Source organism: Echiichthys vipera (assembly GCF_963691815.1).
Source record: "Echiichthys vipera genome assembly, chromosome: 7".
NCBI lineage: Eukaryota > Metazoa > Chordata > Actinopteri > Perciformes > Trachinidae > Echiichthys > Echiichthys vipera.
In genome coordinates, this window is record NC_139832.1 from 12,376,654 (window position 1) to 12,388,380 (window position 11,727).

At 38.6% G+C, this 11,727-nt stretch overlaps 2 protein-coding genes across 2 annotated transcripts; one reads left to right on the forward strand and one right to left on the reverse strand.

Annotated features, from left to right (window-relative positions):
- Positions 1-3,168: 3,168 nt before the first annotated feature.
- On the forward strand, positions 3,169-4,789 carry nrg4 (neuregulin 4). Its single transcript, XM_083917322.1, has 5 exons — positions 3,169-3,242; positions 3,490-3,528; positions 3,639-3,732; positions 3,902-4,054; positions 4,195-4,789. Exons 2-5 carry the CDS (start codon positions 3,519-3,521, stop codon positions 4,265-4,267), a joined length of 330 nt encoding a protein of 109 aa, XP_083773448.1. The 5' UTR covers positions 3,169-3,242; positions 3,490-3,518; the 3' UTR covers positions 4,268-4,789.
- Positions 4,790-6,056: 1,267 nt separating this feature from the next.
- lactb (lactamase, beta) lies at positions 6,057-10,331 on the reverse strand (the record flags this gene model as incomplete). The annotated part of the gene is made up of 6 exons (XM_083917310.1): positions 6,057-6,743; positions 7,678-7,843; positions 7,940-8,246; positions 8,341-8,531; positions 9,474-9,540; positions 9,966-10,331. 6 exons carry the CDS (start codon positions 10,329-10,331, stop codon positions 6,218-6,220), a joined length of 1,623 nt encoding a protein of 540 aa, XP_083773436.1. The 3' UTR covers positions 6,057-6,217.
- Positions 10,332-11,727: the final 1,396 nt, after the last annotated feature.

Here is an 11,727-nt window from a genome sequence, read left to right on the forward strand (position 1 = left end):
TTCAAGCCACGAAAAAAAGCCTGCAAACGTCCCCTTTTTCATTGCCACCCTGGAAGCGTCGACGTAGAAAAACACTCTCGCTTCACTTCACCTCTTGAGCTTCAGAGTTCCTCGCGATAACAACCCACCCGCACGAAAAAAAAAGAAAAAAGAAAAGAAATCACTAATTCACTCACAGTGACCCTCAAGTGTTTCTGTTGATAGCCTTGCTGAGATATTTGAATTTACAAATTTTAACATCTCTTTGAAAAATGTAGCGCAGGCATGATAGGCCCCGGAAGCACACAACATAAAGGAATGGAGACATGTCTGTGTTGTCATCGGTATAAAAAAAAAGGTTAATAAATAATTGAATGCAATGCTTTAGAGAAACACTTTGCAATGGATGTACAAATCATATAGGCCAACTCCAGTAATGCTTAAGTAATGCATGACTAATGTTGATTTAATGCATGAATGATTGCAGGATGCATTAAATGAATTCCTGTTTCTCACCATCAACCAATGGTCAAGTCAAGTCACTATGCCTCTCTGCAGTTCACATCTAGTAAATCATCAGTTAAGGGCCGTTAATTCACAGTTAATTCATACAATAATAGATATTCGACAACATTAGGTGACTTTCTCCTACATAAAAGTAGAAAAGGTCTTTCTGCATAATAGGTCATTTCATGAAGCAAGTCATGGGCAACTCTGCTGATGAAGAATGGGAGCTCCAGAGCAGCTTTTTTTTTGCCAAATGGTGTTTCCAAGGTCAAAAATGAACATTTAACCTCAAATCATTAAATATATATATACAGTTGAGCATATAACACAAATGCATAGAAAAATATCAATGACGTGCCAGTGCTTATGCCTTTGGTGCCCTGTCCTAACTAATGATTGCAGGATGCATTAAATGAATTCCTGTTTCTCACCATTAACCAATGGTCAAGTCAAGTCACTATGCCTCTCTGCAGTTCACATCTAGTAAATCATCAGTTAAGGGCTCTTAATTCACAGTTAATTCACACAATAATAGATATTATTCGACAACATTAGGTGACTTTCTCCTACATAAAAGTAGAAAAAGTCTTTCTGCACAATAGGTCATTTCAGGCCCAGTGGAGTGTAGCATGGTAGAAAAAAATACACTCAAACCAAAATCATCGAGCAGGTACAGATGGACCAATTAGAGGAGAATGATCAGACATGTTTTCTCCACTGCTTTCAACAACACAAACATAATGATAACAATGATAACAATGCTCCACCCACGTGTGTCAAGAATACCATTGGGTCCGTTCTCATGGAAATATGAAGCTATTTTGAGCAACTTCATGGTTCTGAAATAAACGTTTATGTAAGAGCAATCCAGCTAATTTGGGGCATATCAATTCATGTATGACATACCTGTGAATTAGCATTCCTTAACTGGTGATCCATCAACTGTGAACTATAAGCACATAAAGCCACAGTGACTGGAACATGTGATAATGGTGAGCAACAGAAATTCATGATATATCCTGCATTCAATCATCTTGAGTCATGGATTTATCATTTAAGTATATGATTTGTACCTCTAATGTAAAGTGATGTCCTATTCGGATAACAATGCAGTTGTAAAAGTTAATAAATCATGAATAACTGCTCTTGAGGTTCTCACTTTCTCATCTAAACAACCACATCTGCAGTTATACATGTTAATAGATGTTTAATAAAGGATGTGTACAATAATTTATCAAGTCTGCAGTTGTAAATGTTAATGAATTGTTTGGTTTCCAGAAGCGGTCCATTGAGGGGCTCCTCATGACAGACTATGGAGTTATCTGAAAGTCTTATGCTAAAGGAGGATAGACACCAGCTATGGGATTTTTTTCACAACCCGGCAATCCATAAGATGTTCTTATTAAGTGCTTATAACAGATCTATAAAGCATAGTTCATTATTTCAATGGTTACTTTTATAAAAAGGTGCCCAATTAGAATGAACATAATTAGTCAAATGAAATATAACTATTGTTGACCAAGCAGCCCACTCGTAACATGCTATAAAATGCTCAGACACGAAAGAGAAACAAAATCAATTTAGCATCTCCACAATGTTGGTTGGTTGAGGTCTGTACAAACTGTAAAATTCTCTGATTGCACAACTAGATAGCTTTTCTTAATAAGAAAGCATCATTGTACATTCATTCAAATACTGTATTTAAGTGGAATTAAATTATTTGTACTTTACTTGAGTATTTCCATTTTATGCTGCTTTATACTTTTCACTTCACTACATACATTTATTTAAGAACTATGGCTACTAGTTGCTTTTATTTAAAATATATATATATATTACATATGAAACATATGGTCAGTTTATAAATATGAACCAGTATTACAGATAAAACGAATAAAAGTATTTAAAATTAGCTTCACCTTGACCAACATTAAAGTATCCCTTATATATTAATACATCAATGATAATAATCCAACAACATGATATAACACTGGGGGTAGCCACAGAGTCTTTTACTTTTCACATGAAGTACATTTACTTATTTTTTTATTGCAGGACTTTTACTTGTAAGGGAGTATTCATATAGTGTAATGTTGCCATTTTTACTCAGGTAAATAATTGGAATATTTCTCCCATAACTTGAATTCAGTGAACAATAGAAATGATCAGTTGATGAGTCAACTAACGGTTTTAACGTACAACAGTAATTATCCCTCTGAAGGAAGAGGTGCAATGTGTCCTTAAGACTACAAAAAAGTTCCCACGATTCCATTCATGCCTTCTTTGCATACCAATCATTCAGTTGTTTCTTACCAAACCCATAAACACTTAGCTCACATACGCACCAGGAGATTTCCTCATGATTCAACTAAACCTCCAAGAACAAAAACAAAATGTAATATACTCAGTCTTGACCGCACACAGATGTCAACATTGTCAACAAAAAATGATTCCCGTAAGACTTTTTAGACCCCTTATAACTCTGCATGTAATGCTCACATGCCATTAACTGACATCACTGATGACACACAAACAAATTACCTACAATCAGTAGGTAGTATCCTGACGTTTAGCTTGCCATTTACAATGTGGACAAACTGCAATCACAACATTTTTTTAGGTAAAGGGTGGAACACGCCCACATGACAGCGTCTTCAGAGGTCCAACAAAACGCAGTTAGGAGCTATTGTGTAGCGCCACTATGACTCACTTCGGGCACCTGCACTAACCACCAAAAGCTGGGATTTCACGAGCTGGTAAGGACAAGATTTTTTCATTTATTTCAGTCAGAATGATTATACATTCTTCTCACAACACCATATTAGCCTTTCAGATTTAATAAATGGTTTATTAGTTCATGACACCTTTCCGATTTAAGAAACTGTTTATATGTGGAGCTTTGTTTTCATTAATGGCATCTGGAACTTCTGGTTTTGTCATGCTTTCCTTAGCGGTAAGAGATTACTTCCTTTTCAAAGACAAATATGTTTCTTGTGCTCTTAGAAAACGGAGAGAAAACAAAACCATTCCAAATGATGGCAGGTAATAAACAGAAACCGATCAGAAGAAACAAAAGAAAAATCCTTTTTAAAAAGTAGAGTATTCAGCACTGTTTGAGCTATCTTTCCTGAAATGTTACTTTGTCTGTGTAGGGCATGGAAACGCTTGTGATGGCCAGGAAGCCACCTATTGCATGAATGGAGGGACGTGCTACAAAATACCTTCCATGAATACACTCTCCTGTGTGTAAGTTGAATGAAAAATGTTTTCACGTCTTTGTTTTAAGAATGAATTGTCAGGAACCCTTAACTTTTATTTTGGAATATCTCTTGATGTCAAAAATGTATATACTGTTGACAGCTTTTCTCTGTGCTTAAACACTGTCTACATTTTTGTACGTCCTATCTTAAACTAGATGCAATGAAAACTACAAAGGCAGCCGGTGTGAGCAGTTCCAGCTCTTCAGCAGTTCCACCAATGCAGAGCAAGCAGGGTTAATTGCAGCCGTGGTCATTGTTGCCCTCCTCATCTTAGTAGTGCTGGCAGTTGTTATCTACTGCATACATAAGTAAGTACATTAAGGATTTAGGATTCCCAAGTGTTCTCAGGGCACCTAAAAATAGCACAAGTGTTTTATGTATTGTATTACTACACTTCAGTCAGAATGCATTCTTTTAAAGCTAATAACTATTACTTTTGTCCACGCAGAATGTTGAAAGCCAAGCAACAGAGCCAACAGAACAATCAGCAACAATACTGGAAAGTAAAACCCAGAGTATGACCTTTTTTCTGATGTACATGAGTTGCTCTTCTGGCTGTGTGTTGGTGGGATGATGAAATAATTCTCAGAGATGAATGAAACTTGGACTTGGTACGGTTGTGGGTGTGACTATAAAAGACCAATAGACAAGAAGAAGACTGCTGAACTGATAACAAGCTAAAGTCAAGAGGAGCTGATTTACTGTCTCATGAGATTTCTGGAGTCCATGCTATTTGCTACAGAAGTGTAATTTGTTTACGCACACATGGTGTGAAACAAGTCTGAGTTAGTGGAATTGAGTGACACCTTTTTGACCACAGCTATGAAGTTGCTCCTGCTGTTACTTGTGCTAAACCACATTTCAATCTATGTGCTTTGCCTAAAATGTATTTACAAAGCATAGTTGGACTTTGTATATATTCTGTGAAATATTATTCTAAATATTGAACTTTATGAAATAACCCCTTGTAACAGTTAATGCATATGCTCAATACGCTATTAGTAAATATTGTGTAAATAAATAAATGTGTAAATATATGCAATGACCCCTACTGAATGACTTGACTGTTTGTGTGACACACACACACACACACACACACACACACACACACACACACACACACACACACACACACACACACACACACACACACACACACACACACACACACACACACACACACACACACACACACACACACACACACACACACACACACACACACACACACACACACACACACACACACACACACACACACACACACACACACACACACACACACACACACACACACACACCTAATCCTAAATTTAGTCTTAACCCTAAACCATAATTGCCCCTTCAAGCAGTCAGGACTGGTCAACATGACCTCACTTTTAAAAAAATGTCTTCACTCTGCAGTTTTAGAACTAAAATTGGCTGGACTTGCGGGAACACACAAATGCAGCAAACTTAACGACACACTGGGTGTGTGGGAGTCTGCATAATTGGCATATCCCAAGTCATTAATCAGTTCCTTAAATCTAAAAACAGGGGCACAAAAGATCCCAGGAGTTTTATAATGAAAATGGTGGCATCAAATCTGCTTCGATTCAGCAAGGTTAGGAGATAATTAAAACTTGTTGGACTGCATTGCCAATAGTTTGTAAGTCTCTCCACACTTGCTAACAACCAACTGCGGAAGAAAAAAGAAATAGATTTGACTGCTCATTCAGGCATTAAAACCTGGAATGGTCTTGTTTTGTTATATTAAAAGAAAAAGTCAGGATTGTATTTATAGCTAAAGTCAATTTTAACACTCAAAAGTCAGTTCAGCAGCAACTACACTGTGATAATGTCACCTTTTTATTATTATTGATACAGCATTAGGTGGACACACAATAGGGTTTTCCCCAAAGCATGTCAAGTCAAGTCCATTCTATTTATACAGCCCAATATGGCATATCACAAATTTGCCTCAAGGGGCTTTACAGTCTGCACAGAATGTGTCATGGCACGTTGCTATGAGGAAATAACTGTCAGGTTGTCAGGTTGGGCCCTAAAAGCCAATGCATGTGACGTAGGGTTTGGAGTTGTACCATGCTACTTTAAATAGCAACCATTGTGTATGAAATGTTTTTTTATTTCTCTCAAATGCATAAATACAAATATTAAAATGTTGTTGTGTTAGCTTTTAAAATGGAAGAGATGCATGGACATCAGCATAAAGCCAACAAACTGATACTACAGTATAAGTGTTGTAAAAATGAATGAATACTCATGAGGGTAGAAATGTAGTAAATTGCTTCCACCTAGTGGCAGTATGGCTGTCCTGCAAAGTGTTGTAATATGTACATGTTTAGGTTTTATTTAATTTCCTAAAACATCTTATGGACTTATTTGATCGTGTTATAAAATGTCATACAAGGTTTATCTAAAATACTTCTCAGTAAAATATAAACTCAGGCATTTTTGTAAACAACTTACTCTTACAGGCTTCTGGCTTTGTCAAACTCATGTGCAATTTTCAGGGCTGTGCTATTGAGTCCCACAGACTGCATGTTAGTGATGATGGCAACCACCACCCCCTGTGGGAGGAGAGGAATCTGTCCTTGCCGCTCATCTGTCTCCTCACTAGGTAACACCAGGAGGACACTGCTAGCCCCCACAGCGCCTCCTGTGTGTGACACGTAGTGTCTGCGATTCCTGCAGTGGCCATATTTCTGTAGTTTTTCCACTACTAGCCAGCCTTGGGCATAAAGTCCATCCTTATCCCAGCTGGCCTCTGTCCGGTCAACTGGTGCCCACAGATCTATGGCAGTTTTGGGTTTGAGAAAGCCAGGAAGCGTGCCCTCAGTGTCCTTCAGGTGGGCCACCTGGTAGCTGTAGAGCAGAGCGTTACCGAACAGCAGCAGGTCACCCACGGTGGAAAGAAAGCCACCTCCTGCCCACTTGTAGGAGTTGTCTACATACGGGCAGTTCACAACACGTCCTCTCTTGTTGAGACGATAAAATCTGTGGAGGAGCATCAACGATTAATATGGACTTTTATCATATGCATGCAAAAGCAACGAAAAATGATCACAGATCTCTACAAAGTTCTACTCTGGTGTTACTGACACATCTTCCCTGCACTCTGTCTCACTTAAACCTGGAAACAACCACTGGATTACTTCTCACCATGTCTCACTACACCCAAATGGATTTACATATATCAGCAAACCACGTACTAAGGGCCGAGGTGGCGGTATTGTGGTACACCAAAAGGACATCAAGACCAGCCTCATCTCCATCCCACCTGCTCCTTCATTTGAACACCAGGCGTTCAAACTTTCCGGCACTTCGCCTCCCTCCTAAACTTAACCCATCATTTCTCTCTGGCTTTTCTGACTTCCTGACTCTCTCTCACCGTCCATCCTCCTTCTTGGTGATTTCCACATACATCTTCATACCACATTGCCAATGTTTATCACTGAAATATAAACCTGGCTTCAAACCAACTTCCTCAAACGTGACTGTGACAAATCAGAAATAACTGGTCCCAAATCCCTCATCAAATCCACACGTAACTTCTGCCTCTCCATCAATGGCTTCACTGTTCTCACTTCCCTCCATGTCCGTAACCATGGCGTCATTTTCGATCAAACCCTTTTCTTTGACCAACATATCAAACAAATCACCAAAACAGCCTTTTTCCTTCTCAAAAACATTGGCCTCCTCGTGCATCCCTCACCTTCTGAGGCACAGACACCCTCATCCATGCATTTATAACTTCCAGTCTGGTCTACTGCAATAACATCCTCTACTAATCTTCGTCAAAAACACTCAAGCAGCTACAATATATCCACATTATATAACACTGTATAAGTCCAATGTATTATTCTTATTATTATTATTATTTGGCACAGTCATTTGGACATAACTAGACATTGATGTCATTAAAGATTACCTGGAGCGGTGGTAAATAATAGGGTCATTCTCATCGGGCACAGTATTAAGCATTCCCAGCTCACGGAACATGTTCATCATGACATCCAGGAAGCAACGTCCGGCAGCTTGCTCCACAGCAGCACTAAGCAGGGTAAAGGCATGGGTGGAGTACAGAAAAGTAGTGCCTGCACATGGTAAAAAAAAAAAAAAATCTTACTATGCATCAAAACATCGTCATTGTATCATATTTGGATGTTTTCACAAGCAGAAATGTGCTTTACCAGGTTTAAAAATGAGTGGGTCGTCCTTAAAGAGGTTCAAGGCCTGGGTGACACTTTCAAAGTTGTCCTTCAAGTAGTATTCTTCGTGCTCAAACTCTTTTTTCTTCTGAGCCTGAGTGGCTTCTTTGGCGTTCTGCTCTTTTGTGGATTTATCTTTGTCTTCAGATGAGCTCTTTTTGTCCTCTTTCTTTTCTGGCTTTAAAAGACGCTTAGCTTTCTCCCTGTCTTCCTTCACTTTCTTTGCATCCTTCTCATAATGCCGTATACCACTCAGATGGGACAGAATCATTCGAGGGGTTATTGTGACCTGAAATAGATTATGTCCATGTGAGCATGACATTATTGCTGATATTACGGAAAATACTGGCATTTTGTCATTCGCATTTTATCGAGCAACTTACATCCTGTCCATTAAACTGCTTCTGGGGAAATTCTGGAACATATTTCTGGACAGGGACATCAAGTTCTAGTTTCCCCTCCTCACACAGTCGTGCAGCAGCTGCAGATGTGAGGGGCTTACTGATGCTGGCGATTCGCATCACTGTTCCTGGGTTGCATGGCACACGATTCTCCAAATCAGCATAACCGATCCCTGAATTACATGAAGAATTTAAATGCATCTTATAAGAATACGTTTGAAGAGGAATATGTTTAAGGATCCATGAGTTACATTTTTAAAAACCTTTTCTGTGAAAACCCATTATCACTTTATTTTCGAGACATTTCACTCAAGGAAATAATTCTGCTGGCTTGATTCATGGCACAAACTAAAGGCCACTTAAGTTGACAACTGGAAATAGGCCACTTGTGTCCCAAGGCAAACGAAGCTAAAGCTTAAATACAATTTCTTTGTAAATATGTTATTTGTTTCTTACAGTAAACCGGTGTTGGTATAATGGTTACAAGAGTAACAACTTTAACAACAACTCAACATTGTGCATACATTGATATATGTTAAGCATTGTACCTACACATGAAACCAGTAGTCAATAAATCCATTATTATCATGGACAAAAAACTAATCTGCAGCTATTTTGATAATTGTTTGCCCTAATAGTTAAAGAAAAGTATGTCCAGAAACTGGATCACACCTCCCAATGCGTCATTGATTAAAAAGCAAAGTTTCAACAGAACAAGTTCTTCATAAGGCACGTTTTCTTGCCTATTATTGACCCTGTTAGCTTGAAACGTTGCTTTTTAATAAATTAAGTATTGGGAGCTTTAATCCAGTGTGTGGGCATTCTTTTTCTCAAGTCTTTGAGTGTCTCTTTCCTGCACCTGGACTAAAAACAGGTTGGCTGTGCATATGGCTACTTCACTGTGAATAGCCTTAATTGAACCATTGTTGGCCTGAATTCACAAAGGAAAAATGTTGTCCCAGACTGTTTGCTTTAATAGAAAATGGTATAAAATATTCTAACACTGGACCAGCATTTAATACAAAAAAAAAAATCATGCTGGTAAACAAGACTAGCTACATTGATGTTGCATTATCTCTAATGCTACATGCAGCGCCTTTAATGCAGGAACCAACCTTCACTCCAGACTTGAACACCATCCACAGAGACCCCAACCACCATCCCCGGAGCCCCGACCTCAGCCTGAGTGACAACAGACACAAACACTGGACTGATACAGTTGGTAAAGAAGTGGGGCAGGGCCAGAGGGCTGACAGACTTTAAACTACAGCAGTGACAATGTGCAAAGTTTGCCATGACAGTAGGAGACCCGAGGGGGGCCCCACCTAACTCCATCCAAGTTTTATTTTTTCTTGTTTTCTTGTTCTGTTTTTAATGTTTATATATTCATATTTTGAAAATAAATCAAATGTGCACTTTTGAAATACAAAAAATGTTTGCAATCACAATTTTTTATTGGTGTCAGATGTTTAAAACATAATGGTAATGGATGCTAGTTCCTGTGGATGCTGGGCCCCAACAGAATCTAGAATCGCCTCTGGTCAGGGCATATAAAGGGAAGGCAAAGGGAAATGAGTCAATACCTCTATGCATACCTCTATGCCTACCTTTATCCGCTCCACAAGGTCCCTGCTAACTTTTATGGCATCGTTGTATCGCTCAGTCCTCTGTGCTTCTTTGACTTTATAGTCACAGGCACCTCCGGCTGTGTCGGCGCGGTATTTCAACACCACAGCGAAAGCAAACCCCACACCAACCCCACATATCCAACTCCTGGACTTTGACGTGTATTTAAAGAACGCTGTGTTTGACCCTCGAAAGTACTGCCTCTGCTGTTGAATCAAAACACTCATCTTATCCGACTGCTGCTGCTTGGCTCGTGCTCCGACTCGCGGTGTAAACAAGGGAGACCCGCGCGCCGTTATTACGGTGCATTTGGCACAAAAACGATTCGGCAAAAACAACCGTGACATCGTTAGTTGTGTGTCTCGGCTTTTGTCGCCGACTAACTGTCCCTTGTTGTTGTGCTTCCTGTTTGCATCGTCGAACCAGACCACGTGAATCAAATCACGATTCAGACCAAATCGAGCGAGAGTCGAGCTCTGCCATCCGCTTTCATTGCCAAAAGCTCTGCGCATGCGTATCTGTCTTTAACCACACATCAGACATTAGTCCAGGATGAGGCTATATTAATATTAATGTCTGAGTTACTCACCTATCACTAAATACATTTTTTTTTACTGCCGCCAGCACCATCAAACACCCCTCCCCCGCGAGTCTTGAGGCACTTTTATACTAGTCTGATTTATTTTGACGCTTTTTAAACTCCATTATTCAGAGACAAACACTGGTGGCTGCTGAGTAAAAATTTAAAGTATACACCCGAGGAAATAGTAAAGTCATAAACTATTCTAATGTAGATTTAAATTGGGATTTAATACGTTTAAATTTCCTTCTACCCCCTTTCAAACATTTCCCCTGTGTATAGGTTTATTGCTCATATCATTTTATTTATGTTTCGTTTTGTCAGTTGTTGGTTTTTGTTATTCATTCTTTTTCATATGTTTTGGTTCTGTTTAATTGTTTTACATGTTCAAAAGAAAGACATAATTCTGGATTGGAGTTTAAATAACCTGGGCTTCATTGTTTTTCAACACCTCTCTTGAAGTTTAAATAATTTTACTTGTCCAATGTTTTTAAATGTAATTTTATATGGGTTTCTTTCCAATGCTTTTAATGTTTTATGTACAGCACTTTGAATTACCTTGTCGTTGAATTGTGCGATACAAATAAACTTTCCTTGCATTCTAAAAGGTGCAACACTGATTCCACACAAGTTCAAAAAATCTTATCCCAAAAGTGGACTTGTACCTTGATACATAAACTGAGAACAAGACCTCTTTTATTTTTCTCAACTCTTGTGCTACTTACTCAACTAAAGACATCCAGGAAGTTTTCCACCATTGCTACATGGTTTGATTATGAAACTGAACGGATACAGTCCAGTGCTACCTAGTGAGCTCCAGTGAACCAAAAACACATGACAAGGTTTTCCTCTAAGCTGGAAGTCAAACTGAGGGTCAAGCTAAAAATAAAAAATAGTCAGGTGTAATGCAATAAAGCTGAAAAATGAATAGAACTCCATTTGTTTGGTAAATTCACCTATTACATTTATACATTTATAACTATGTGATGACAATGAAGTCTATTGAATTACTTTTCTTTTGGCATTATATCAGGTTTTAGTCAGTCACCACATACAACCTTTAATTTAGGTTACTTTAATAATTGACAAAGGTTATGTAAGCATCACAAACAAAGTTAGAAAACCTTCAACACGTGCTTTATTTTCATAATTTGTACATTTCA

What these genes read in the sequence shown, in the direction of transcription:
- nrg4 (XM_083917322.1), top strand. An exon ending in ATGAATACACTCTCCTGTGT is followed by an intron (nt 3,733 to 3,901) that starts GTAAGTTGAATG and finishes ATCTTAAACTAG; the next exon opens with ATGCAATGAAAACTACAAAG. An exon ending in GTTATCTACTGCATACATAA is followed by an intron (nt 4,055 to 4,194) that starts GTAAGTACATTA and finishes TTGTCCACGCAG; the next exon opens with AATGTTGAAAGCCAAGCAAC.